General features: G+C 48.2%; 12 protein-coding genes across 12 annotated transcripts; 8 read left to right on the forward strand and 4 right to left on the reverse strand.

The window, feature by feature from the left end:
- Nucleotides 1-165: 165 nt before the first annotated feature.
- cog6 (Golgi transport complex subunit COG6) lies at nucleotides 166-2,487 on the forward strand (the record flags this gene model as incomplete). Its single annotated transcript, XM_056658699.1, has 2 exons — nucleotides 166-438; nucleotides 505-2,487. 2 exons carry the CDS (start codon nucleotides 166-168, stop codon nucleotides 2,485-2,487), a joined length of 2,256 nt encoding a protein of 751 aa, XP_056508992.1.
- Nucleotides 2,488-4,946: 2,459 nt separating this feature from the next.
- Nucleotides 4,947-5,348, reverse strand: NUU61_008175 (uncharacterized protein; the record flags this gene model as incomplete). Its single annotated transcript, XM_056658700.1, has 2 exons — nucleotides 4,947-5,090; nucleotides 5,130-5,348. 2 exons carry the CDS (start codon nucleotides 5,346-5,348, stop codon nucleotides 4,947-4,949), a joined length of 363 nt encoding a protein of 120 aa, XP_056508993.1.
- A 1,124-nt stretch (nucleotides 5,349-6,472) lies between these two features.
- Nucleotides 6,473-7,917, forward strand: NUU61_008176 (uncharacterized protein; the record flags this gene model as incomplete). The annotated part of the gene is made up of 3 exons (XM_056658701.1): nucleotides 6,473-7,223; nucleotides 7,280-7,332; nucleotides 7,390-7,917. The coding sequence occupies 3 exons, from the start codon at nucleotides 6,473-6,475 to the stop codon at nucleotides 7,915-7,917; spliced, it is 1,332 nt and encodes a 443-aa protein (XP_056508994.1).
- Nucleotides 7,918-7,926: 9 nt separating this feature from the next.
- NUU61_008177 (uncharacterized protein) lies at nucleotides 7,927-8,967 on the forward strand (the record flags this gene model as incomplete). The annotated part of the gene is made up of 3 exons (XM_056658702.1): nucleotides 7,927-7,993; nucleotides 8,069-8,475; nucleotides 8,524-8,967. The coding sequence occupies 3 exons, from the start codon at nucleotides 7,927-7,929 to the stop codon at nucleotides 8,965-8,967; spliced, it is 918 nt and encodes a 305-aa protein (XP_056508995.1).
- Nucleotides 8,968-9,767: 800 nt separating this feature from the next.
- NUU61_008178 (uncharacterized protein) lies at nucleotides 9,768-10,232 on the forward strand (the record flags this gene model as incomplete). Its single annotated transcript, XM_056658703.1, has 2 exons — nucleotides 9,768-9,843; nucleotides 9,916-10,232. 2 exons carry the CDS (start codon nucleotides 9,768-9,770, stop codon nucleotides 10,230-10,232), a joined length of 393 nt encoding a protein of 130 aa, XP_056508996.1.
- Nucleotides 10,233-11,270: 1,038 nt separating this feature from the next.
- On the forward strand, nucleotides 11,271-12,228 carry NUU61_008179 (Short-chain dehydrogenase/reductase SDR; the record flags this gene model as incomplete). The annotated part of the gene is made up of 3 exons (XM_056658704.1): nucleotides 11,271-11,701; nucleotides 11,865-11,981; nucleotides 12,057-12,228. The coding sequence occupies 3 exons, from the start codon at nucleotides 11,271-11,273 to the stop codon at nucleotides 12,226-12,228; spliced, it is 720 nt and encodes a 239-aa protein (XP_056508997.1).
- A 177-nt stretch (nucleotides 12,229-12,405) lies between these two features.
- Nucleotides 12,406-13,468, reverse strand: NUU61_008180 (uncharacterized protein; the record flags this gene model as incomplete). The annotated part of the gene is made up of 2 exons (XM_056658705.1): nucleotides 12,406-13,331; nucleotides 13,387-13,468. The coding sequence occupies 2 exons, from the start codon at nucleotides 13,466-13,468 to the stop codon at nucleotides 12,406-12,408; spliced, it is 1,008 nt and encodes a 335-aa protein (XP_056508998.1).
- Nucleotides 13,469-14,793: 1,325 nt separating this feature from the next.
- Nucleotides 14,794-15,386, forward strand: NUU61_008181 (uncharacterized protein; the record flags this gene model as incomplete). The annotated part of the gene is made up of 2 exons (XM_056658706.1): nucleotides 14,794-15,073; nucleotides 15,163-15,386. The coding sequence occupies 2 exons, from the start codon at nucleotides 14,794-14,796 to the stop codon at nucleotides 15,384-15,386; spliced, it is 504 nt and encodes a 167-aa protein (XP_056508999.1).
- Nucleotides 15,387-16,635: 1,249 nt separating this feature from the next.
- Nucleotides 16,636-17,338, reverse strand: NUU61_008182 (uncharacterized protein; the record flags this gene model as incomplete). Its single annotated transcript, XM_056658707.1, has 2 exons — nucleotides 16,636-16,850; nucleotides 16,942-17,338. The coding sequence occupies 2 exons, from the start codon at nucleotides 17,336-17,338 to the stop codon at nucleotides 16,636-16,638; spliced, it is 612 nt and encodes a 203-aa protein (XP_056509000.1).
- Nucleotides 17,339-18,564: 1,226 nt separating this feature from the next.
- NUU61_008183 (uncharacterized protein) lies at nucleotides 18,565-19,867 on the reverse strand (the record flags this gene model as incomplete). The annotated part of the gene is made up of 5 exons (XM_056658708.1): nucleotides 18,565-19,025; nucleotides 19,078-19,198; nucleotides 19,252-19,476; nucleotides 19,533-19,637; nucleotides 19,706-19,867. 5 exons carry the CDS (start codon nucleotides 19,865-19,867, stop codon nucleotides 18,565-18,567), a joined length of 1,074 nt encoding a protein of 357 aa, XP_056509001.1.
- A 954-nt stretch (nucleotides 19,868-20,821) lies between these two features.
- NUU61_008184 (uncharacterized protein) lies at nucleotides 20,822-22,804 on the forward strand (the record flags this gene model as incomplete). Its single annotated transcript, XM_056658709.1, has 7 exons — nucleotides 20,822-20,947; nucleotides 21,013-21,083; nucleotides 21,153-21,176; nucleotides 21,232-21,321; nucleotides 21,376-21,458; nucleotides 21,539-21,936; nucleotides 21,992-22,804. The coding sequence occupies 7 exons, from the start codon at nucleotides 20,822-20,824 to the stop codon at nucleotides 22,802-22,804; spliced, it is 1,605 nt and encodes a 534-aa protein (XP_056509002.1).
- A 393-nt stretch (nucleotides 22,805-23,197) lies between these two features.
- Nucleotides 23,198-23,752, forward strand: NUU61_008185 (uncharacterized protein; the record flags this gene model as incomplete). The annotated part of the gene is made up of 1 exon (XM_056658710.1): nucleotides 23,198-23,752. The coding sequence occupies one exon, from the start codon at nucleotides 23,198-23,200 to the stop codon at nucleotides 23,750-23,752; it is 555 nt and encodes a 184-aa protein (XP_056509003.1).
- Between the last annotated feature and the right edge of the window lie 3 nt (nucleotides 23,753-23,755).

Raw genomic sequence — 23,755 nt, forward strand, 5'->3', positions numbered from 1 at the left:
TCTATAGGGGAGGTGTACACAGGTCAGGAAGACTGCGCAGAGGCAATAGTCAAGGCTGTGTTGACGGTGAATTGGCTGATAAGATATGCGGAAGGCGGTCCATAATCTGCCGAACGTGCGGGTGTCCTCTTTCTCCTCCACCGCCTCTGCCATTGTTCGACAACCATGACCAGCCATCTCTCTCCTGGGGCCAGCAATGGCTCGTCCCCGGTCTCGTCTTCACCGCAACCTCAGCGCTCAACCGCTCTGTCGAATCGCCTGACAACCGTGCTGTCTGCGTCATACGCGGATTCGGACATCCGAGACGCCCTCGAAACCTTGAGTGTGAGAGGCACTCACAACACCCCAGAAACACGGCGGCAGCTGCGACTCGATTTGCAGAAAGAAGTGATTGATTGCAATGCTGAGATTGTCAGGGACTTTGGGAAAGTGGCAGAGGTGAGACTCGCATATGTGGAGAATCGCGGCGGACTAGACTAACGTGATTCTGGATCGTCATAATAGCAATTGACTCGGATTGGGACGGTGATATCTAACTTGAACCAAACATGTGATGAGATGCGCAAGCACATCAACCTGGCCAAGCAGGACACAACGCCCGTGCTCGAAGAGGCCTCTACTCTGATGACCCAGAAGAAGGATACGGAAACCAAACAGCAGCTTTTGAACGCCTTTTCGAACCATTTTCTTGTCCCGGAGGAAGATTTGCTGGCTTTGACTTCCGCCGAGGAGCCCGTCAATGAGCGATTCTTTGATGTACTTGCCCGGGTCAAACAAGTTCACCATGATTGCGAGGTCCTACTGGGAGGCGAGAACGAGCGATTGGGTCTAGAAGTGATGGAACTGAGCACTCGCAATCTTAACTCTGCCTACCAAAAGCTCTACCGGTGGATTCAAAAGGAATTCCAGTCCTTGAATTTGGAGGACCCCCGGATCAGCAGCTCGATCCGTCGCGCTCTGCGGGTGCTGGCGGAGCGACCGAGTCTGTTCCATAGCTGTCTAGACTTTTTCGCAGAAGCCCGCGACTACATTTTGTCGGATGCATTCCACTACGCACTGACAGACGCTATGGCCGGCGCCAATGGGGCCGGTGCCGGACACCGTGGCGTCAAACCAATTGAATTTTCGGCGCACGATCCGTTGCGGTACGTGGGTGACATGCTCGCCTGGGTCCACTCGACAACAGTATCGGAGCGGGAAGCACTAGAGGCGCTGTTTGTTGCCGACGGCGAGGAGCTTGCGCGGGGCATCAAGGCCGGGTTGAGCAGCGAGCCCTGGGCCCGTATCGACGAAGGGGAGGAGCTCATGTTCGACGGCCATAAGGCACTCAGTGATTTGGTCAATCGCGATCTCACCGGGGTGTCTCGGGCGCTACGGCAGCGAATCGAGCTCGTCATTCAAGGTCATGATGATCCCGTCACCTCCTACAAAGTGGTGAATCTTTTGTCTTTCTACCGCACGACATTTTCCAAGTTGCTTGGTCCGAAGTCTCATCTGGTCGATCTGATGCAGAACTTGGAAAAGTTCACGCTCGGCCACTTCGAGACTCTGATGCGGGATCAGATCAGTACCCTCTCCAGTGATCATCTTTCCTTGTCCCCACCCGAGGACCTGTCAGCTCCGCAATTTTTGTTGGATGCACTTGAAGGGTTGACTTTGCTCATGAAGACACACGAGGCTTCTGTCGGACCAGAAGACGACCTGTCTTCAGACGCGGACAGCGAGAACGGGTTCACCCCTGTTCTGCGTGCTGCGTTTGATCCTTTCTTGACATTGGCTCGTTCCTCATCCGACGAAATCCAAGAAAGGACTGCGCAGACTATCTATCGCACCAACATTCTCCTCGTGGCTCGCGCCACTATCTCGCCGTTTGCATTTGCCAGTGCCACACATGCCGCTCCTCTTTCCACTGCCCTCTCTACTCTCCGCGTGGACCTTCTCGAGATTCAGCGCCAGTTTCTTCTCGAGACTTCGGGACTACAAACATTGCTCAAGGCTCTAGAGCCTTTCTCCAAGACAGCCAAAGAATCCGAACCGACCGACGCCCAAACCGAGAAGCCAGAGTCGCAGACTGCGCACCTCGCCGACCTTACCGCACTCCCGGCCTTTCAACCCGATGCGCTCATATTGTCGAGCCAGCAGCTCGACGACTTCTTGCCGTCGGCGCTCATGGACGCCACCGATCATTTCAAGCGCGTCCAGAGTGCTTCTCTCGTGCAGAGTGTCATCGAAGACGCAGTCGAGGCTTTCTGCCGTGACTTTGAGTTCGTGGAAGGCATGATTATTGCTACGGACGAGGCACGGGGCACGATGGATGTGGGTTTGAGCACTGGCGCGAGTGTGGTGAGTGGCCGCAGTGGCCGGTCTGGGGCTAAGACAGACGCCAGCGAGAAGGAGGGCGAAGAGAATGAGGACAAGGACGAGCCATTGAGCTTGCGATCGTTATTCCCTCGGACTACAGGCGAGATCCGGGTGTTGTTGAGTTGAGTGTTCTAGGATTGATGCCCAATCTTTCCGAAGCAGTGTTCCTTAGGAGAGAGGGAGTCGGTGTCATGAAAACAGAGGTCGGATTTGTATATCGGTGAAACGGGATAGCACCTTCCAGGATTGGACTAGCATGTAACATATCAGTCAAGAACATGAAATGTATATTCGCATAGTTAGGATTGGCGCATTAACCTGCAACCTAGGTGTCATCTTCTATGGCAGCTATATAAACTACACTCGTTTTTCGATCACCGTATGAAGAAGAAGAAGAAGAAGAAGAAGAAGAAGCGGTATGCTACCAGGGCAAATCTTAAAAATACAGGAGCTTGTAGACAGAGGAAAAGCCGTTAGTCTATATAGGTCGTTCTATAGGGCAGCGAGGTAAGCGCTGGCAGAATCCTAGCCAACATTATTTCACTGTGACCCACTCACTTCTTCCTCTTCTTCTATCCATCCTGTACTTTGGGCTCAGTGTGTAGACATCGTTTTCGGAAAATGATGAATATGCTTTGATAAAATGTACCACCGTTCCTCAAGGCTCGGGCGGAATATTATGTTCACAACGCATACCCTCTGGGTACTTTCTGAGTCCATCTTATACTTCGTCCCGAGGTCTTGTTTTCTATGAAGGTGATCTAAGGCCATCTTTTCGTCTTCCCCACTCCAGTTCACTACCTACTTCTATTATTCACTTTTTATATTGTGCTCGATATGATAGTCTTGGTAATAGGGACATAACCTGGAAAAGATAAAAAGCTCTACTATTTAGATATAGCTATATAACTCATGTTATTGAGCCTTCTCGTACATACGACCACAGGGCATGGAGACAGGGCTTCCTGTCCGTTTAGCCGTACTTAAGCCATATATTGTATAAGGCTAATTCTTAAAGCGCCCTTAATACTGCTGCTGTGCTGAAATAGCGATATAATAGGTCCTAGAATAAGTGTAGATAATATAAATAAGAAGTTTAAGGACTAGGGTGATAAAGATAAAAACGGGGTAAAAGTTATTAATCTCTTTAAAGATAAAAAGAGGTAATTCTTTCTCTATTTACAAAGATAAATTTTATATACTAGGGCTGTTTAATTACTCTATTAATTTTCTATCGATTCTATAAATAATAATTACTAAACTAAAGATCTAAAAAGCTCTCGAAAAGTATATATATATCTTATTGCGTAGATTTATATTAAAGTACTAAAAAAAAAAATCGAGGGATAATACTATTTTTGATTATTCATTTATATTAGTAATATCTTAAAATATAAAGAAATAGCTTTAAACTAGATTTTATTAGTATAGAGTTATACTATATAGCTTAACTAATACACCTATTACCTTCTAGAATTATATCTATACTATATTACGGGGATTACTTAATATTACCTATATTATATATTTACTATATCTAGTAAATACTTAAAAGAATAAGGGAAGTAGGATTTTACGTAAAACCTTTAAAATATATATTTTATTAGGAAAGAGTAGAAGTTCTTAGATTTATTATAGATTAAAACAGAAGTATTTTAATTAAAATAATAACGAATTCCATGAAAAATTCAAATTACTAAAATATAGGGTTATTTTTAAAGAAATTCGCGTTTATTAGTTCGTTATAGAATAGACTTTATCTAGTTAATATTAAAGAGAATCATTAATTTCCGTTAACTATATACTAGATATTGACCTATTTTCTTTATATATTTAGTATAAATTTATAATAATTAATATTAGGGTAGAACTCCCCTTGGCGGAGGTGCCGCGCATCAGCAGGTCAAGCTTATCCATCCCACCCCAGCAGGGGAAATGGTGGATGCGAATCTCTTCGTTCTGAAAAGCGCCAAAGCCCCTAGGGTGCATGACGGGGAGCTCAAGGGGAAAACTTTCGAGATTCTCTATGACAAAATGGTTCAAATGAGCATGGCATTTGGCAATGGTGTCGGAGAACCGAAAGTGGGTGCGTTTCTGGGAGAAAGCTCGGATATCAACGACATTATACATTTGAGGGCGCGGGAAGAAGATACAAAAATGCCAAGTTCTTTATACTAGGAGAGCGGAAGGGAATATGATGGAAATGGAGATTACACGCTTTCCTGGTCGGGTCTGGTCCCAGCCACTACTTCGTACTTCTCTGCCTTACACTCGATTTAGCAATGAAACGTTTAGATTGATTGACTCCTTCTCAGGCTCTTTCAAATACAACGTAACAGCCCAATCATCACATACATTAATACCGCACTGAAATCAAGGCCTATAGATAACATGGACCATAAGGTTACCAGTACTCAAATTGTCTTCAGTGGGATGTCCTTGCCCAGGGAACCGCAGTTGAAGAAGCTCGATATCCTCACTCGATAGTACGCCCACAATGCCCCCTTCTCCTGCTAAGCCTTAAGAAGAATTTGTATATCCTTCGCATTCAATAATATCTTGTAAGATACTTCGCTCAGATTCCGCTATACTATATGCTGTAGGCTCTTGAAAATGCTCCCTTCGTCCAAATAGACATAGTCTTTGATGTAGTAACCGTACCATATAGTGTGACCCCGGAGGTAGTTATCGTAGCTTTCTTGCTCGAGATAAGTAGAATTTAGTGATTCCTCTTAAATATCCATAAAATACTCGAGAATCCAACTTACCGATACAATACGGAGCCTCAAATCGCGCTTCCCTAAATTTATATCTTCGTCACTGCAGTCCGGGGCCTTTCTAGGCCTGTGCTGAGCCCTGTTCAAAGAATATAGTATGGCGTTCCTCCTGGTTACGCGATTTCTCGTCGCAGAAACCTTGCTGTGAAGCATCGGGCTACTATCTTCTTTCAGCTCATGGACTGTTGCTGGTTGTGGTGGGGATTTCATGATATTTCTTTCCTTGGAGCACAGGTCACTTGAAGTCGTTTTGCAAGACGTAACGGGAATTGTAGGTTGAAAAGGTAGAATGTCTTCTGAAAGGGTCCCTTTCCTCGGCCCCCAGAAATCGCAATGCACCTTTGGAAAGGCGAACAGGGGGCTTTGGGCACTATTGCAGCTGATGCTGCCCATTGACAGATTTGATAGGCGCCCATAGCGTAGACAACCAATCACCATACTTGATTGATGCATGATTATCACCCCGAAGCGCCCTAAATAAGCAGGGGCAAACGGCGCTTTCTCAAGTGCTCTCACTCACGTTCATTTCGTTTTGGATAATTTAAGCCACTGTATGGTGTGGAAACCATCCACATCCTTCAATTTGTTTGACCCAGAATACCCTGCACGGAGCGACGTATATATGCCGTGATCTGGATAGAACATCGATTCACAAGGTCGGTACCAAGTCCAAAGATAGCAAGTGCGAGGGTGATTGTGCTTTTCACATTTAACTCAATTCTATTACAGAAACTCGGGAGACTAGTAGAACGCTGTTGGTGGACCTCGTTAGGCGATCTCCATACTTGTCCGCCGAGTTCGGTACAGCTGTGGGAAATGACAAAAGTTCCATGCAGATACCGTGTCAAAGGCTCGTCCACGTACCCTGCTGATTGGCTCATCATATCCCAAGAGTAACATCGCGTGGTTTTATGACAAGCATTCTACTCCACGCTAGCCAACCGGTGTTGGGGGCCATATCGTTCATCAGCCATGTGGAGAAACCCATTAGGCTATGTCTAAAAACTGAAACTTATATTTAGAAGCCAACTTAAAATAGCTATCAAGAATATTTTCCCCCGGTATTGCCATAGGGGTCACTCGGTAGCGCTTCGTCTATAAGCGCCACCGTGGGGTCAAAGGGGCTGGTTGCTGCATACTGCATATGAGCACAGCAACATGCAGCAAGACGGCATAGAGCCCCATATTTGCGGTGGTCCTTGTCCAAAACATAGGCGCTTGGTAATGAATGAGGCGACCAAATTTAGGTGATCTGCATTAGATCCAGGTTGATAAATTGTGCCGCTTTCTCTCTTCACCAGAGAATCGTCACCATTTTAACATCCATCGTCAATATGAGCTTTTCTCCACCCAGATTCACATTCTCTAAATCTTCATCCTCTGCAAACATCAGAACTTCATCATCTTCTCGTGGCGGTGATGGAGACTCAAATGCTCCCGGGCAAGTGTCACCGAGTGCGCCACGCTCGTTGCCGACAACCTCGCCGCCACCAATCTTCACATTTCAGGGTCTTAATCTGGAAAGTCCATCGGATGGCGCCAGCTACTCCAGTAGATCCAGAAGAGAAAGATCATCTCTAACTCCAACTCGCTCTCTCTCGACCTATGCCGACCAGCATAATGCTTCCCCAAGCCCCAGACCAATTCGCGCCACAAGCTCGCAAGGCAGTCGAGCTCAAACCAAAACAAGATCCCCACCATCCAGGCTGTTTAGTAACCACAATACCAGGGAGCCCATAGCCAGATCAGAGGTTTCGGAAATCGACACAGAGCAAGTAAAGATTCCCGGTGCATTTCCTGGAAGCCGTTATAGCTCGGAAAACCGTACCCCGGCATCCGCAAAAAGTCCAAGCACTATTCGCAGGGAGCTGCTGCCTTCGGCTCCCATTTATAACGGTCGCTTGCAAGATGGACTGAAGGATGTGAAGAGCATGCTCGCCTGTCTTGCCGATATGATGCGCGTTTCTGAACTAGCACAAGACCAATACTCTAGCTTGAACAACCATCTGCGACAGACAGAGAAAGCGAGCAAATTTAATTGTCCAGAGACACGAACTGTGGGAATAATTGGAGATTCTGGAGTTGGTCAGTCTCTCGATACCCATTACATATCTCTCCTCCTTTTCTGATATCCAGGACAGGCAAGAGCTCTTTGATCAATTGCCTTCTCGACCAAAATGGTCTTTCTCGCTCGGTATTATAAGTTCTTTGACTTCCGTTATGAGTGTGTATTGTTAACAAATTTCAACAGAGTAGCAATGGAGCTGCTTGCACCTGCGTGGTGACTGAGTTTCGAGCAATAGACGACAACCACTCCGGACCGTTCACCATCCAGGCAGAGTTCATGACCACACAAGAAATGAGAGAACTTATCGAAGAGCTCCTTGTTAGCTTCCGTCAGTTTTACGTCGCTTCTGCATACCGCGAGCTTGAAGGCCCAGACCAACAGAACTGTCGGTCTTCCGCTGACCGGGCCTGGGAAACATTTCAGAGCTTATTCAAGGGCCAGCCAAGCCTTACCATTGAATTTCTATCCGACGACACTACCAACGCTTACCCAAGGATTCTTGAGCAGCTAGAGCGCTGGGCTTATATTGGATTAGCTCGCCGACCAGGTGGGCCCGATGCCCTGGAGCATTCTGTCATCGCAGGAGATCTCAAGGAGTGCGCAGATTGTCTTGATTTCCTCGCAGCGGATTCTAAAGAAGACAACGCACCTGCTCTTTGGCCATTCGTCAAATTGATTCGGTCCGTGCGAAACTATAAACCAGAAAGATAGCTCTTGCTGATGCTTATCAGGGTGTATCTCGATTCGCCGATCCTAAAAACCGGCCTGGTGCTGGCTGACATGCCTGGTATGTATTGAAATTAAGGCATTTGCCTTGCTACTAGCAAATCGTTGCTTATTTATCTATTACCTATTTGTTCAGGGCTCAGAGATCTGAACTTTGCCAGAGTCAGGGCCACGGAAAGGTACCTGAAGCATCACTGTGATGAGGTGTTTATTGCCGCAAATATTTCTCGAGCATGGTCAGATGAGTCTGTTCATGATATCATACGAAGATGCGGGCATAACCAGCCGCGGCGAATCATTTGCACAAGATCAGATGTATTTTCACACCGTCTTTGCGGAGCTCTCGATTCTAATATTTATTTACAGGAGATATCAGCTAAGGAGACTGCTCGTGAAGAAAACTCAATTCGTCTACATATAGAACGGATGGAAAGTGAGCTCAAGAAAGTGAGAAACGACCTAGAAGAAGCCGAAGACAACCGGCGCGATGCCGATGAGGGTAATCGCGCGGGATTTGCTCTCAGAGAATCTCAGCTTCGGTTGGTCCCTAACTTGTCGCCATATATAAGTCCAATACTGACTGGAGAGTAGCGACCAAGAAAGAGAGATGGAATTTCAGTAGGTGTCCTTCACCTCAAATCTAGGATTGATACTGACCAATCGACCAGACTTGATCGATTCCTGATAAAGAAACGAAACAATCTAATATCGCAAGCGCTCACAAGAAAGTATGAAGGCATAAGGGTATTTTGCGTGAGCAACACCCTATATGCTAAGCATCGCGAGGGCCGACACCCCCAAGCCGAGGCCTATGTGGACCTGGCTGGAATTCGTGAGCTGCGTCGCTACTGCCAGCTGGTTCCGGCAGAGGCTCAGATGCGCGCGGCTCGCGCATTTCTAGAACGTGAAGTGCCAGCATTACTTGGATCTTTGCGCCAATGGGTGTTGTCTGGCGCCGACCAAGTGACTGCAGAAAAGGCTGCCACGCTCCGAAGCTGTCTCGAGAATGCGGAGCGAGTTCTTCATCGGGTATGATTAGACCTTCAAATTCCCAAAGCTCACGAATCTACACCCCCAAATAGAAAGATCTTCTGATAATGAGTAGGATTTTATTTCATCTGAAGCATACATGGCACGGATACAACAGGAGTTGAACAACCTGTACAATAGAACCGTCCATCAGGCCGTCGGTAAGTTGCAATGCACACTTTGCTCGGTGAATCACAAATGACTAGGGGGTTCTAGGCCGTTCTCACTATCAGTGGAGAGACGCAAGTGTTGGGATCAGCGAAGAATGGGTCGCTGTAAGTGTAGGTCTGAGCCACCCCAGTGTCTTCAGCGGATCTCATCCGATTTCTAGTGGCACTCGTCCACGTACAAAGCATTTTGTGCGAATTTTGGATCTCACTCGACACCAAGAATACGAGAACATCGCAACTGGAACGATGAGGTGCTTCGACCAATACGCGACTCTCTAAGCTTCCACTGGGAAGCGATACTGAACTGGCTCACATCGCAAATTCAGTCCATTTCCGAGTGTATTGCCAGTGCATTTCAGGAAATATGCAGCGAGATTCAGGGTGAGTGTATCTTCGCTGATAGAAGACCATGGAATCTTTAGCTAACCAATTCTTTCCCTCCAGCTCATATACAGCTTGCGCCTCACGCCCTCCAAAACATGGTTCGCAGCATGAACTTTCGACAGCAGTGTATTCAGGACCATGTCCAAAACTCCCTTTGGAGCCTTTTCAATAAGACAGAGTATAAACTGCCCTCGAATCGTTAGTCTGAAAGATTCAATGACTCACCATATCCATAGACTTCTCCAAAGAGATATGCTCCATGGCCACCCTAGTTCGTTCATATCGGGTCTCATGCACTCGGCCTACATTTCATGTCAAAATGAATTCGGTATGTCAACCCCACCTGACAAAGGCAATCTAGCCTCTCGCTTTCAGCAGCGATTCTGATTATTATCTATAGGCAACGGCAGTGATAGAAGGCGCAAAACCATCATACGCAACCATCTACAGGATTCACGCTTCTTTCCAAAGCATGCTCACGTTACGCGTGTGGAATACAACAAGGTTTTGTCTGAGTGCTTTGATACCTTACAGGGTAGGGTCAATCAAGAAATCGAAAGTCTTATAAGAGATTTTCATTCCGTTGTGGCCGACGAGGGACAGATACACGAGGCGCAGCAGGCTCCTGAATTAGCGTGGGCGCTGGGTGAGAGGGTTGAGAGGACTGAGGGCGCTTTAAACAAAACCTATCGTGTATTGAAGGAGCTAAGGAACTAGAAAGATTGAATATGAAGAGAGTAGCGGCAAATATATCATTTTCGGTCACAGCTTTCAGAATCCCTGTCATGAGGGCCGATTCCAGAGCATTCTGGGTGTTTGCATATCGCTTTGGGACGATATTTGGGGTGTTTGCATATGGGGATTCAGCTCCCATATGTATGGGGACGATCTGGGAGCAATCTTGGGCCAATATAAAGAGGTATCGGCTCAGCCCCAGAACCCCGCTCCATGTATCATATCAGATTAGATCGGCGGCAAACAGGTCCCGATACGATCCCTTCATGTATTTAATCCCCGTTCTTTTGGTTCTTGGGAACCAAGTTTTAGTCTTGAATCCATACTGAATTACCTCCTCCTTACTACCAACCCTCTTCGGATTCCATTCTCCTGCCTAGCTGACGGATTCGTCTTCCGACAATAGACCGCCTTAACACCCGTCTACTTGACGAACTGCCATCGTGCTTTCCGCTCTTCAATATATAAATATTATAGCGAGAATATAAAGCTCTAGATTATTTAAAAAAAATATCTATATAAAATAAAAGAAATAGTTTAATAATTTTTGGAAGACGAGGGTGCCAAGTCACTTGCGCTAGAAAGTAAATAGTGGATATCTGGATCGTGAATTGCAATTCTTTGCCGTTAATCAGATTCCGGCCCCCATTAATGTGCTTACTTGCTTACTTGCTGACATCCATCGATGCAGTGTCAGCACGATTACCAATCGGATTCCATCCATCCAGGGATCGATCTACGGGTATATGCCCTATCATAGCTCTAGGGCTCGATATGGACATTAAACTTGATTCAATAATGATAATATGCTGATCCTATTTCTCTCTTACTCTGAATTCAGGTAGCTCGGTAAATAAATGAAGCAACCTACGTGAACCCTTCGCTGCTTACAGTGCAGCATGACCTCGCCTTGATTACCCATCTGAATATGTTACCTCCCACACCCCAACTCACTATTTATTCACCCTATCGCCCGTTCCATGCCACATTCCTCTCAATAAAAATCCGACGGAATCCAGCATGGCACCCACAATCGTCCTAATCACCGGAGCCAACCGGGGCATTGGCAAGGGTCTCCTAGAGCTCTACCTGGCCAAGCCCAACCACACCGTGATCGCTGCAAACCGCACACCCGACGATCCAACATCCAAGGTGTTAGCAGAGCTCCCCAAGGCTGAGGGCACAATCCTGCTCGTCACCAAGATCGACGCTACTTCTGCCACTGATCCGACTCGCGCTGTGAAGGATCTGGCTTCCCGTGGCATCAACCATATCGACATTCTGATCGCCAACGCGGGCATCGCTCTTCTCTGGCCCAAGGTTTCCGAAGTGAAAGTCGAGGATATCCAGACGCATGTTGACACAAACGTATACGGCCTGATCCATCTGTACCAGGCGTTCAGGCCTCTGCTCAGAAAGGCGAGGGGTCCCAAGTGGGTAACGATCGGGTCGTGCGCTGCGTTCTTAACGGTGAGTGATGACAATTGATATTTTTGTGTGTGTGTGTGTGTGTGTGTGTGTGTGTCTGGATAGGTGGCTGACGTTTTTGTTTAGTGAGTCAAATGTCCGTTTAAGAGAACTCAGATCATGGCAACTGATTCCCAACTGCTGTAGGAATTTCATCCCCATGCAAAACGCAGCCTACGCGCCCACCAAGGTCGTGCAGCACTGGTATACCAAGGCAATTGCCGTCGAAGAGCCCTGGCTCACTGCGTTTCCCATTGACCCGGGGTAGGTGCTATCACGGATCTAAAATCCCTGTAGTTGTCACGGCGACATGTGGCAGAGCTGACATTTTGATTGTAGCTGGGTGCAGACAGACTTAGGCAACCGAGGCGCAGATGCGTTTGGGTATGAGAAGGCCGCAGTGACCATCGAGGATAGTGTGAACGGGCTGGTCAAGGTGATCGATGCCTCCACTTTGGAGACGCACAGCGGAAAGCTGTTCAAGCATGATGGCGCCGAAGAGCCTTGGTGACGGTGTGATTTTTTCGTCTCCATGATAATAGGACTGGAGAAAGCAGGACGCTGGGTGACACAAATAAAAATACAGCGTTAGGAACACAATCGCATCGGCCCATTTCTACTTGAACAGTCATTCCTCAAACAGTTGCAACGCCTTATGCACCACTTTCCAATACTCCCCTGTAAATATTCATCGTCCATCCATGAAAGGTACTACCTTCCCAGTATAACGACATTTCTGCGCCTTGGCATCCATATCAGCCCCATGCTGGATCAACAGAAGGACCCCGGGCTCAAAAGCTCTATCAACGGCCATATGCAGCGGCGTCCACCCAGCCTCGTCATAAACATTGATGTCAAGATCACGCTCAGACTTAGCCCAATGCTCAAGCAGCAGCTGGAGCACTCCCAGGCGACGGTGCAATACCGCCCAGTGAAGTGCCGAGCGGCCCTCCCGATCAGACACAGCGATCCGCGCACCATGACTCAGAAGCAGCCGAACGATGGGCTCGTGGTCTTCAATAGTGGCGTGCGTCAGGGGCGTGCGCCCGTCGCTGTCGGTCTGGTTGGGGTCCATATTCGCGCGCAGCAGCACCCGAACGATCCGCTCGTGGCCCTTTTGTGCGGCGATGTGAAGGGTGCTGATCCATCCTTTGTCGCTTTGGGCTGATGTGATCAGCTCTAGCACAGTATCCTGTGGCGGGGGTTCCAGATTATTTAGCGAGGGATGTAGATCAAGAGCCGGGGCAAGCACTTGGGCGTCGCTGGACCGAGATGGCGCCTTATTCCGCTCTGCTGAGCTGCGGGTTGCTCCGCTCAGTGATGGCACGCTGGCACGGTCGGTGACCCCCGTGCTTGGTGTTGTAAAGGGGAGTTGCCATAATGAACTATCTGACGCAGGCAGTGAGAGATGATGCTCAGTGCTGGACAACATGCGGTCGATTGCATCGACGTCGATCCAATCTACATCCGACCCCGTGTTGTAACTCGGGACTTGGCTCTGAGTTATGGTGACATTGTCGGAGAACACGCCTGCAATGGAGTCATGATTGCTTGCCAGCTGCTCCGATGCACCTGGCGGGTCAGTGCGGGCGCTATCTGCTCGCCGTTTCTTTTCTGTGAATGTAATGTCAGACTCGCGCAGGGGGACACAAGAGAAGGGGTAACTCACCTCGGAATTTGCGCTGCGCGAGCCGGTTCTGGAGGCGACGGCGCTCCACCGAGTCCGTGGGGAGGCGGACATTCCAATCCATGAGTTGCGAAAAGAGTCGCGGATTAAAGGAATGTTGGATTGGCGATATTCGGTGGGGGCATTGGAAGGCAAACAGTCGCCCCACTAGGGGCCGACCCATAGGTTCTACCGAAGCATGGGGACAGAAGAAGTTGATTATAGTAATTTGTTGATATGCCTATTCTTTTTGGCATCTACAACGTGTAATAGCCTATTTCGGCTAGACCTAGGCAGCCTTGTACGTAGATTCTGTCTTAGGAGAATAGCTCATGCGATTAGAGAGTTATTATGCTCACTGAAGTCCACAAAAATAGAGGGAAACTTTGACGTAAGATTAGATTTTAGTTTTATTACATGATTCCATTCAGTTAGAATAGTAGGAACAGTGGGAACAGTGGGAACAGAAGGTGGGAGACACGACATTTTGAGGTACACTGGTCGATTCGCGGGGCTCGGTAGACCTCTACAAAATGTACAAATGAGTCTTCTGAATAAGAATTTGCGCCTTTAGGTACAAAGTATTCAGGTAGGTGAATTGCCACTTAAATTCGCCTGGAGGCGGGCTAAATAGGGCGGCGTTAGGTGACCTCTACAATACTCTCACTGTTGTATGTTTTTCTTTTCTTTTTTCTTTATGTTTTATTGTGTTATCTATTTACCTGTGGTTATGTCACCAGAAGAATTCCTTCCTATGGCAATCCCTAAGGATGTGTTGGAAATGTCGGACTAATATAGGGTTGAGCCTGATAGCTCGAAAAGTCGATAAGCTTAGGTTAGAGGAAATATATATTGCTAAACTGCCCTAAACTGTCAATCTAGAGGGGCAAAGCTATTACAGTAAACCGAAGCTCCACTTCCATCCTGCGATCCGTCAATATAACCATCCAGAGACCAAAGGTTGAGACTTCGGAGATATGATCTCGCAACATCTATTCCATCTTTCACCTTGGTCGTCTCAGTTCTGGGGGTTTATTGGAGAGTACAAGGAGACGGCCGTGCCCTTGGATCCCCGAATCTTCCAAATCACCACAGAATGAGATGATTTGAACTCCTTCAATTTCACCTATATACCATACATGCCAAATCCCATAAATCATCTATCGTATCTTCCAGGCCTCTGGGTGCCCTCGCTTAAAATTAAGTAGAATTGAATGACAAGCCCCTAATTAAAAAACTGGCCCCTGCCATGGCTAACTGCCCCCCTTCTTGGCCAAGGGGCTATAGAGGGGCTATAGCGTCTATGATTGGAGTTATAAAAAGCAGCGTAGAGTTTTGCGCTCTCCCCTACAAAGAGACTTTTTTTTCAAGTTTGTGTAATTCTTGTTGGTTTCACAGCGGACCTTCACAATGAACCTTCTCAAGCATCTTGCCCTTCTTGGAGGGGTTGCAGTCCACGCAGCTACAACCGCCTCGCCTAAACCATCTTCTACATCTTCTGCGGCCATCCAGGCTCCTACCTTTTCTCCGGAGCAGGTCCAGAGCCTCAAGGCCACAATCAAGCCTAATGAAGACGACAGAACAGAGTGCATCATTAAAATCGATTTGCCTCCCTTCAACTGCCAGGGCAGTAAGACGGGCAAGGCGTTCGAATATGGTTCCCCTTGGCCCCATGCTTGCTGGCATCAATGTAAGTTCCCAACGATTGATCTATGGATATTTTCTTTCTTTCTTTTCACTATCTCCAGTCCTCGCTGACAAACCGGCTCGCTCCAATAGACAATGAAACAAGCCCAGATATAGACCTGCAGCGTTGGTCTATCTGTGATGATGGTACCACCGCAACTTTCAGATACAAGAGTGAGCAGCTCTTGATCCTGACCCCCGAGGGCAAGGCTGTGCGGTTTGGTTTTGATACTGGGGACGACAGCGACTATTCTGTGGTTGGGGAGCAGGTTAAGGGAGACCCGTCGCTCGATTTGCACCCTTACTTTTCTAATTAGGTGTAATTTTGTGTTCTATTATAGCTGTTGTTTGCTATGCGCAAAAGAACTTGGTTGTTGATCTTAGATGGTTGTATGGAATATTTGTGGGGTTGACCCTAGATATCAGCGATGAGAAGTATATTTTATGAGGTTCTAATGGATGGTAATGGCAAAGAAAATGCCTAAAAATAGACGTAGACAACATGTTAAATTAGGAAATGTATATAGAGTGATCCATAAATAAGGTAGCTCCTTGATGCTATTATCTTATGATTGATTTTGCGCGGTCTGGAGGCTTCTCACTTATATTCTCACCTCGCTATTGCGTGGCCGCACATAAGCAACACATTCAGTTAACAGGTAGGCAGGAGATTGCAGTAAATCCTGGATACTGTATACTATATTTCTATATCTAATTCTTTCTTTTTGTATCTATATCATCGCCCTAGTTAGAAAATCTATGTTTTAAATATGCGACTTTTTTTTCTGCTAAACGTTTAATGGTTTCTTGTCTAGGTCCTCGTGTGCTACTCTCACAGTAGTTATGCTTAGGCGGACTTGAGGGGGAGAGGGGTACCAAAAGAATTGTCCTTTATCTTATTATCTTCTTCTTCTTTGTTCGACTTGAGCAATGGTAGGTTGTGTATACGCTAGGGTTTTTGATTTAGATCGGTGGGCCCTCTATAGCACAGGTTCCCGTGGTCGGGACGGGTCTATCCGAAGTCTCCAGTGGTTTTCTGTAGTGTAATCCAGCAATTTAAGGTCGCTAGCACGTTACTTGCCAAAAGAGTAAATCTCAGTGCTGATTTGTCCATAGGAGGATCGATAGGGGAGAAAATGGCAACTTGTTAAAGATAACAATGCGAGCTCAGGGCCACCACCAAAGTACGCGCTGGTCGAAATGTATGCAATTATAATATAACTTAGGAAGAAGAGACTATCAAGAAATAGACGTGTACTTCCTACACATTTTCTGCAAACTACCAAATATCTATTACAAGAGGAAAGAAATACAGTAATGAAACCCGTTTCATCTAGAAAGCAACTACATAGACGGGCCAAAATGGCGCGGTTTCCTGCATGCGCCAAGCAATAAACCCTGACGCCCACATCTGACCACCTGCCCTTTCAGACATAGTCCTTATCAGACCTTTTTGCGAGGTTGTTGCGAGGCCCAAGTCTCATAGGGGAAAACTGTACGTCGATCTCAAGTGTCTAGATCAGATCAGATTGCATTCATCTATCTCGCATCATACGATAGGAACAATCATGCACGTTGGGCCCGAGCCATCGAGGCAATCTCTTCATCGGGCTTACTGAAGTCCTCGAAGCCGAATCGCTTGTACAGTGGGGCTCCCTCTTTGCTTGCATCCACGTAGGCGGCCACGCCATCGTGGTCGGCCAGATCGCAGCCCCATTTGACGATCATCGAGCCAGCCCCACGCCGTTGGTAGTTCGGATGTGTTCCGACGGTATCCAGATCTTTGTGTTTGCGAGTCAGTTCAGAAACTTTGAATAGCCATGGCATCTGACGAGAAAAAAAAGAAATGATTGGCAGAGAAGAGGACCATACAGTAATGTTTCTGATCACCCATCACACGTTTCCTCTCCCCATCCAGCCCCTTAATCAGATTTTCGCAATCCTGGAACGGCGAGTCGATATGCCATAGTGGAAAGCGGCGACCGCGCTCTTCGGGCGTGGAGAGGTCCCATTTGCCAAAGGCCACGAGGCGTGGGCGGCCCTGCGCGTCCTTTGCGTCTTCGTCGACTACGCGCACGTATTTCTGGAGGGGCTTGGTTTGCATGTCGAGGGTGTGGCAGTCGCGGAACCACTGGCGCATCCCTGGTGTGTCGGGGAATAGTTTCCCGATCACGGGCTGGGTGAAGGCGTCGAACCAGACGTCCACGATGGCGGGGATGTCTTCTTGAGTTGCTGGTGATAAGACCAGGGAATTGGATACTGAACCCATGTTGGATATAGTGGAAATGTGTGTGTGGGTGAGTGTGTCTATCAGTTTTGTTTCGAGGGATTGCAATGGATTAATGTAGGTTTTTTTTTTTTTTTTTTTTCCCTTTGTCAATCAACGAGGGGCCAATCTGGGGCGAGACTACACATGTATAACTGTGTATCACTATGTATGGCAGGATCTATGTGCTTGGACATAAGCATTTGGTTCGCGAGGTAGCAATGAGGTATATCCATCAGCCAAGAATTGGACCGCGTTCGATGTTCCATTGTCAGCGTGGAACGCCATGAATTTAATGCTACGGTTCATTATGGAGACCTATTGCCCGATCGGGTTATACTTCTGTCTGTTCTACAAGGACCCTTGGGCACATTCGAAGGAGCAAAAGCACCAATTGTGGAAACCAGCAGGGAGTATCTCGTATCCCCGGTGGGTGGGTCAGCACAAGTTACAATCAAACCTCGTGGCATTGCCGAGGCAAGAAGAAAAGAGGACAGTTGAACATGAGCATCCCTACCCCTTGCAGTAGACCAAATATAGTCAGCAAAAAAAGCAAAAAAGCAGAAAAGCAAACAGCGCCTTTGAGAATCACTAGAGTCCACATGAATCGTGTGAAGTTGATTGAAGGCCGAGGTGCCGGACCCAAGCTTATTGGAGGGGAGACGGAGTCTCATTCGACTAGTATCATGCATCCCATGTTGGAAAATGTGAGCTGGTGAGGGGGCTACCAAGGGGGAAAGGGGAGGGGCGGGTTAAACAAGCCCTGGACTGGGTAGCCTTAACGAGTCTTGGGAAGCCTGACATGGTAGCGAGACAGCCCTGGAATGCGAACGATCGCCGTTTTTGGCTATAAGTTGCCTTTGATCCTTTTCGTCCTTTATGATACTCAGAACCTTGTGATCCTTCGCACTGCAAAAATAAATGCCGCAGATCAGGCCGTTCTGGTTGGTTATTTGTTCAGGCTACGGTCAACGAAGACACGACGAAGGACATACTTTAGCCCCGGTGGATCTGCTCTGGTCGGATGGCACGGTATATCCCAAGCAGGTTAGAGCGTTGGGAAGAGCCAGTAGAAGAAAGGAGATCAAAGGAGGAAATAGCTATTATCTTCAATAATTATAGATCGAAAAAAAATAAAAAAAATTTCAATGGACAGTTTCTCTATAGCTCGTAATCCACCAGATTGTGTCCATAACACCAACCATCTATCTATACAGCTTCTCTACAAATTAGCTCAGTTGATCGGGCGATCGCTGGCCATCCAAGGATCGCTGGCCTTCGGGCCACGGGTGGGTCTCTGGGATGATATGCGCCCCGCTCGACTGGCTGTCGACCTCCCAGTCTTGAGTGACGAGGATCTGGTCGCGGATCGGAGTCCGGTCCCTGCGATCTCGGGACTTGGACCGGGTTTGCGACCGCGAGCTCATCTTGTAGTTCCACGTGGTCGGGTCCTCGACGCCCTGGATTTTGAGGCCGTTCGATCGCATCCACGACAGGAAGGGTTTGAGTTGACCCCAGCAGGCGGTCACGATGCTCAGACACTGGATGATGGTCTCGAAAATGGTGAGCTCGCACATTCTGTAGGTCGGGTCGTTGGTGTGTGTGGCTCGTTTGATGAATGCGATCTCGACGATGCTGGCAATCACCACCCTATACGAGAGACCAATGAGTTCGAGGTCGAGGTCGAGTGCTGTGCGACCAGAAACTAGTAGACACTTACAAGAGACGCGGTACAAAGATACCGGCAAAGATCAGGCGTCGCTCGAGGGATGTCTGGATGCTGGATGCCAGCATCAATGCTTGTCCGAAGATCAACAAGTCGGTGACGATGTTCGAGATGCAAATGAAGTAGCGCCATGCCAGCTGGAGACGTCAATGATCATCTTCTTCTGAGTCGGAGGACACAAAGCACTCACCACGTTGAAGCACTGGCCGTTCCAGAAATCCCACGCTCGTGCCGGGGAGCATTGAAACGCAGAGCCAAAGATGGCAACGGTCGCCCAGAGATAAACAATGGCCTCGACGCCTCGAGCGAGCCATTTGTCCTTAGAGGCAGGTGTGAGACTTCGGATAAACACCGCCAGCGAGAGTTTCGAGAACATCAGGCTCAAGATATATAGAAAAGACCCCGCATAGAGGCTCTGTGGCAATTGTCAGCCATACAACCCTCCCAGAATCACCAGGGTATCAATCGGACCTTCATCACTTGGTCGAATTCGGCGTTGGAGACATGCCTGAAATGCTTCCCATAGCCGGATCCGACCGCCAGAGAAATGACAATACTCTGCCCGATGCCGAAGACCTATTTCCACACAGATCTCGTTAGTAACTTCCCAAACACAAGGAGAAACCAGAGCATGCATAGCCCACCAGAGACGAAATGATCAGAAGATCATCAATTGTGAGTTTGCGGAACAATCGATACTTCGTTCCAAGCCGAGCCGAAACACTGAAAATGATGGTAACCAAAAGAACCCAATTGGTGACATTGACTGCCGGGTCTTTGGTGTCGCCTTTAAATCGAGTACCCATCCTGAATAGAAAGGAATGTAAAGGGGCGAGGGACTACAGAAGAGAGAAAGAAACAGAAATACATCCAAGATACATGCAAACATGCAGAGGTTGGAAGTGGCTGTTTCATTATATCGCCAGGTTTATTAGCACCTGCGGGGGCCAAGCCAACTAATTCCTAATTCCTAAAAAAAAAAAAAAAAAAAAAAAAACCCATACCCATGCAAATCACTCAACTCGGGGGCCTCAATAGCTCAGTTTGCTCCAGGATTCCGATCTCCCACGGTTGTTTCAAGCTTATTGCCCTGCTATGTGGCCAGAGTTGGAGGACACGGGATTAGGCCTCCCCCATATCCGAGCATAATGGGGCTACTAGTTTCTCTCATATTTCATTTTCATTTTATTTTCATAGTTATTTAAGTTTTGTTTGTACCAATTGTACGACTGGTTGATTCCATGTCGCATCAGCTGTTGGGTCCAGCCCCTAGTTACCAAAGTACATCCAGTTCACAGGATTTCGTGGGTTAGCTGAACCCTAGTTGATGAGCCTCGAAAACCGAGTGGCCCAGCGATATCAGCCCCACAATAGATCGGACGGCCGTTCTTATTGGCAACTGTAACAAGCCTGACCTTGACCCTCCCGCAGAAGATCGACATCCCCCGTCGCGTGTGGGTCCCCCTGGACGCCCGGGTAGTTCGCCTTAAGGGTTGAAATAACAACAGGGTACAGATGCATTAGTGTCATTCGCGTGTTTGAAATTCTGGATGTAACATGCGATTTCAACTTAGATCCACCTGCCCGCATTCCAAATCTCTTCTTTTTTTTCTTTTGCCTTTTTCGTTTCGTTTCTTTTTCTGTTTTTTAACGGGCAATCCCTCTCGGCATTGCTCAGTCCCCCCCCCCCTTGGTTCCATCTTTGTCTTTCTATCTCTCTTCTCTCTTTCTCTGCCACCCCTTCCGCTCGTTCATTCAAGATGGTGACTTATGAAATGAAAAGCCACACGTCCGTCACCAGTAGGGGCGAGACAGAGAGTGGCCTGGCTATCCAGGAACGCGATAATGCGCAGCTCCAGCGCGTGGGCAAGAAGCCTGTCCTGAAGGTATGCAGAATTATCATCGAGGCAAACGAAGGTATCTTCAGACAACTCACGTATTGGTTTGATAGCGAAACTTTGGTATTCTTTCCATCCTCGGGTTTAGTTGCACGATTTTGGGTACTTGGGAGGGATTGCTTGGGTGAGTCTCTTGGAATTCTACTTCAATTCTATACAGTCACGTTCGAGTCACTAACATACCGGCCCTTAGTACCTTCACTTCCCCTCTCTCCAAGTTTGTGCACCCTATACCTCCTCCTGTTTTATATACAATTCTAACCCGATGCCAGTGGTGGTCCTGGCGGTGCGGTATATGCCTTCATTTTTGGATGGGTGGGTACTGTCGCCAACTTCATTGTCTTGGCCGAATTGGCCTCCATGTAGGTATCCTTGGTCTTGGAGTATCGACGCTGCAGCTAAATCTATCAATCCAGGGCGCCTACTTCGGGAGGTCAATACCACTGGGCTGCCATGCTTTCCCCGGTCAAATACCAGAAGTTCATCGGCTATATGACTGGTAAGCTTCTCTGTCATGCTCGTCTATGAAAAGTAAAAACAAAATTTAATTGAGCTTTGGCTTACATTTGACTATTACAGGGTGGCTTGCTGCTCTTGGTTGGCAGGCATCTTTCGCCTCATGTGCCTTTTTGACCGGAACCATGACTCAAGGCGTGGCGATCCTCGGCCACAAACTGTATAATTCGCAGCCGTGGCATGGCACCTTGATTGTTTGGGCCTCGCTGAGTTGCGCACTGCTCGTGAACCTGCTCAGCGGGAAACTCTTGCCCCGGATCGAGGTGGTAATTCTGGTCGTGCACATCCTGGGCTTCTTTGGCATTGTCATCCCCTTGACGTACATGTCCGACCACAAGACCAAGGAGGAGGTCTTCTTGGATTTCTTGAACTCGGGCAACTTTGCTACCCAGGGATTGTCCTGGTTTGTTGGCATGACCAGCTGTGCTTTTGCTTTTGGTGGAGGTGATGCTGCTGTGCATGTAGGTTCTTTCGTGCCGAGGTTGCTCTCTATACGCGTGCTAACAATCAGAAAAGATGGCGGAAGAAGTCTCCAATGCCTCGCGAGTCATCCCGCAGGCGATGATGCTGGCCGTCGGTATCAACGGCTGTCTCGGGTTCGGCATGTTAATCGCCGTGCTCTTCTGCGTGGGCGATCTCGAAAAGGCCCTGAAGTCGCCGACGGGGTACCCCTTTATGGACATCTTCTACCAAGCGACCGGCTCACTGTCCGGGTCGCTGACAATGTGCTCGATCGTGTTGCTCATCTACTGCTGCGCGCTGATGGGTCTGCTGGCCGCAGCATCTCGACAGCTGTGGTCATTCTCGCGAGACCGGGGCGTGCCAGGCTGGCGGTGGTGGAGCCAGGTGTCGCCGGTGCAGCAGCTGCCCATGTACTCGGTGACGGTGACGGTGGTCATTGCCGCGCTGCTGGCCCTCATTAACATCGGGTCCAAGGTGGCTCTGGAGGATCTCTTGTCCATGGCCGTGTCGAGTTTGTACACGTCGTATCTGATGGTGACGGTTCTGCTGTTTGTCCGCCGGGTCAAGGGTGATATCTCGATCTATAATGACAATGACGATGACGTTGTCAATGTGCCTGGCGCCAAGCTTGTCTGGGGCCCCTTCCACTGCCCTGGCATCTGGGGCATTCTGGCGAATGCCTACGCCATTATCTACATCTCTATTGTGGTCTTTTTCAGTTGGTGGCCCACCAAGATGAACCCCACTATCGAGGAGATGAACTGGAGTGTGCTCGGTGTTTGGGCCTGCATTCTTATTGGCGTTGTATACTACTTTGTGCGGGCCCGCCATGTCTATACTGGGCCTATTGTGGAACTCTCTATGTAAAATGAAAGAAGAAAGAAGAGAGTTACCGCGTGAGGTGGGTTGGAGATGGACAGGGGATTGGTCCATCTTCTGTTATATTTACAGCTATAATGCAGAGGGATCTTGTACCAAAAATGTTTCTATTTCAGATTGTACAGGGCGCGATCATGCACAAATTCAACAGGAGGATACTTCAAAATTTTCAAAATATAAATTTTTTTGACCTGGTGATGTAAAACAGCAGATGAAGTTATTGTTCGCCAGCCTAAGGCCGCATCCAAGAGAAATGCGGAAGGTTAGTCGAGTCAGGTGACACAGCCCCACATCCGTAACATCCTTCCAACCTTGGAAGGAATAATGATGGCCTCGGCACAACATCGGAATGACAAGTGGACCGTCCACCTTTTTTCCCTGATGGCCTCCCTCACCATCGGACTGCCCAGAATCCACGCCAGCCAAGGAAACAAGTGCGTCCCACCAACCAACGACTTCATCAAGGGCACCTGGCACGTAACACACTCCAGCCTCCCACTGTGGAAAGGCAAACGCAACGTCAACATCAGCTACGAGACCCTCCCCGCCGACTCAGCGGAGGTAATCAAGATCGACGACCTGGTGCGGTACCAAGCCATCGGCTCCAACAAAATCAAATCTGTCCATGGCATCGACACCCCAACACCCGGTGACCCCGGCGCCTGGGACTGGCGCGGCAAGGGCTGGCTGAGAATCGCAAGCTCGCACTGGGAATGTCTGGGCTTCGGCCATGTCGATGACAACAACAACCAGTGGATGGTGACGTATTTTGCCAAGACTCTTTTCACGCCTGCGGGGATCGATATTTATTCTCGGGACCGGGAGGGCTTGCCTCGGGGTACGGTTGATGAGATTCTCCGTACGCTCAAGGAGTTCGGTGTCCACGAGATTACTGAGCTTGCCAATGGCATCTTTCAGATTCCGCATGGCGAGTGAATG

This window comes from Penicillium alfredii (assembly GCF_028826965.1).
Source record: "Penicillium alfredii strain IBT 34128 chromosome Unknown utg000010l_segment0_segment0, whole genome shotgun sequence".
Taxonomy (NCBI): Eukaryota; Fungi; Ascomycota; class Eurotiomycetes; order Eurotiales; family Aspergillaceae; genus Penicillium; species Penicillium alfredii.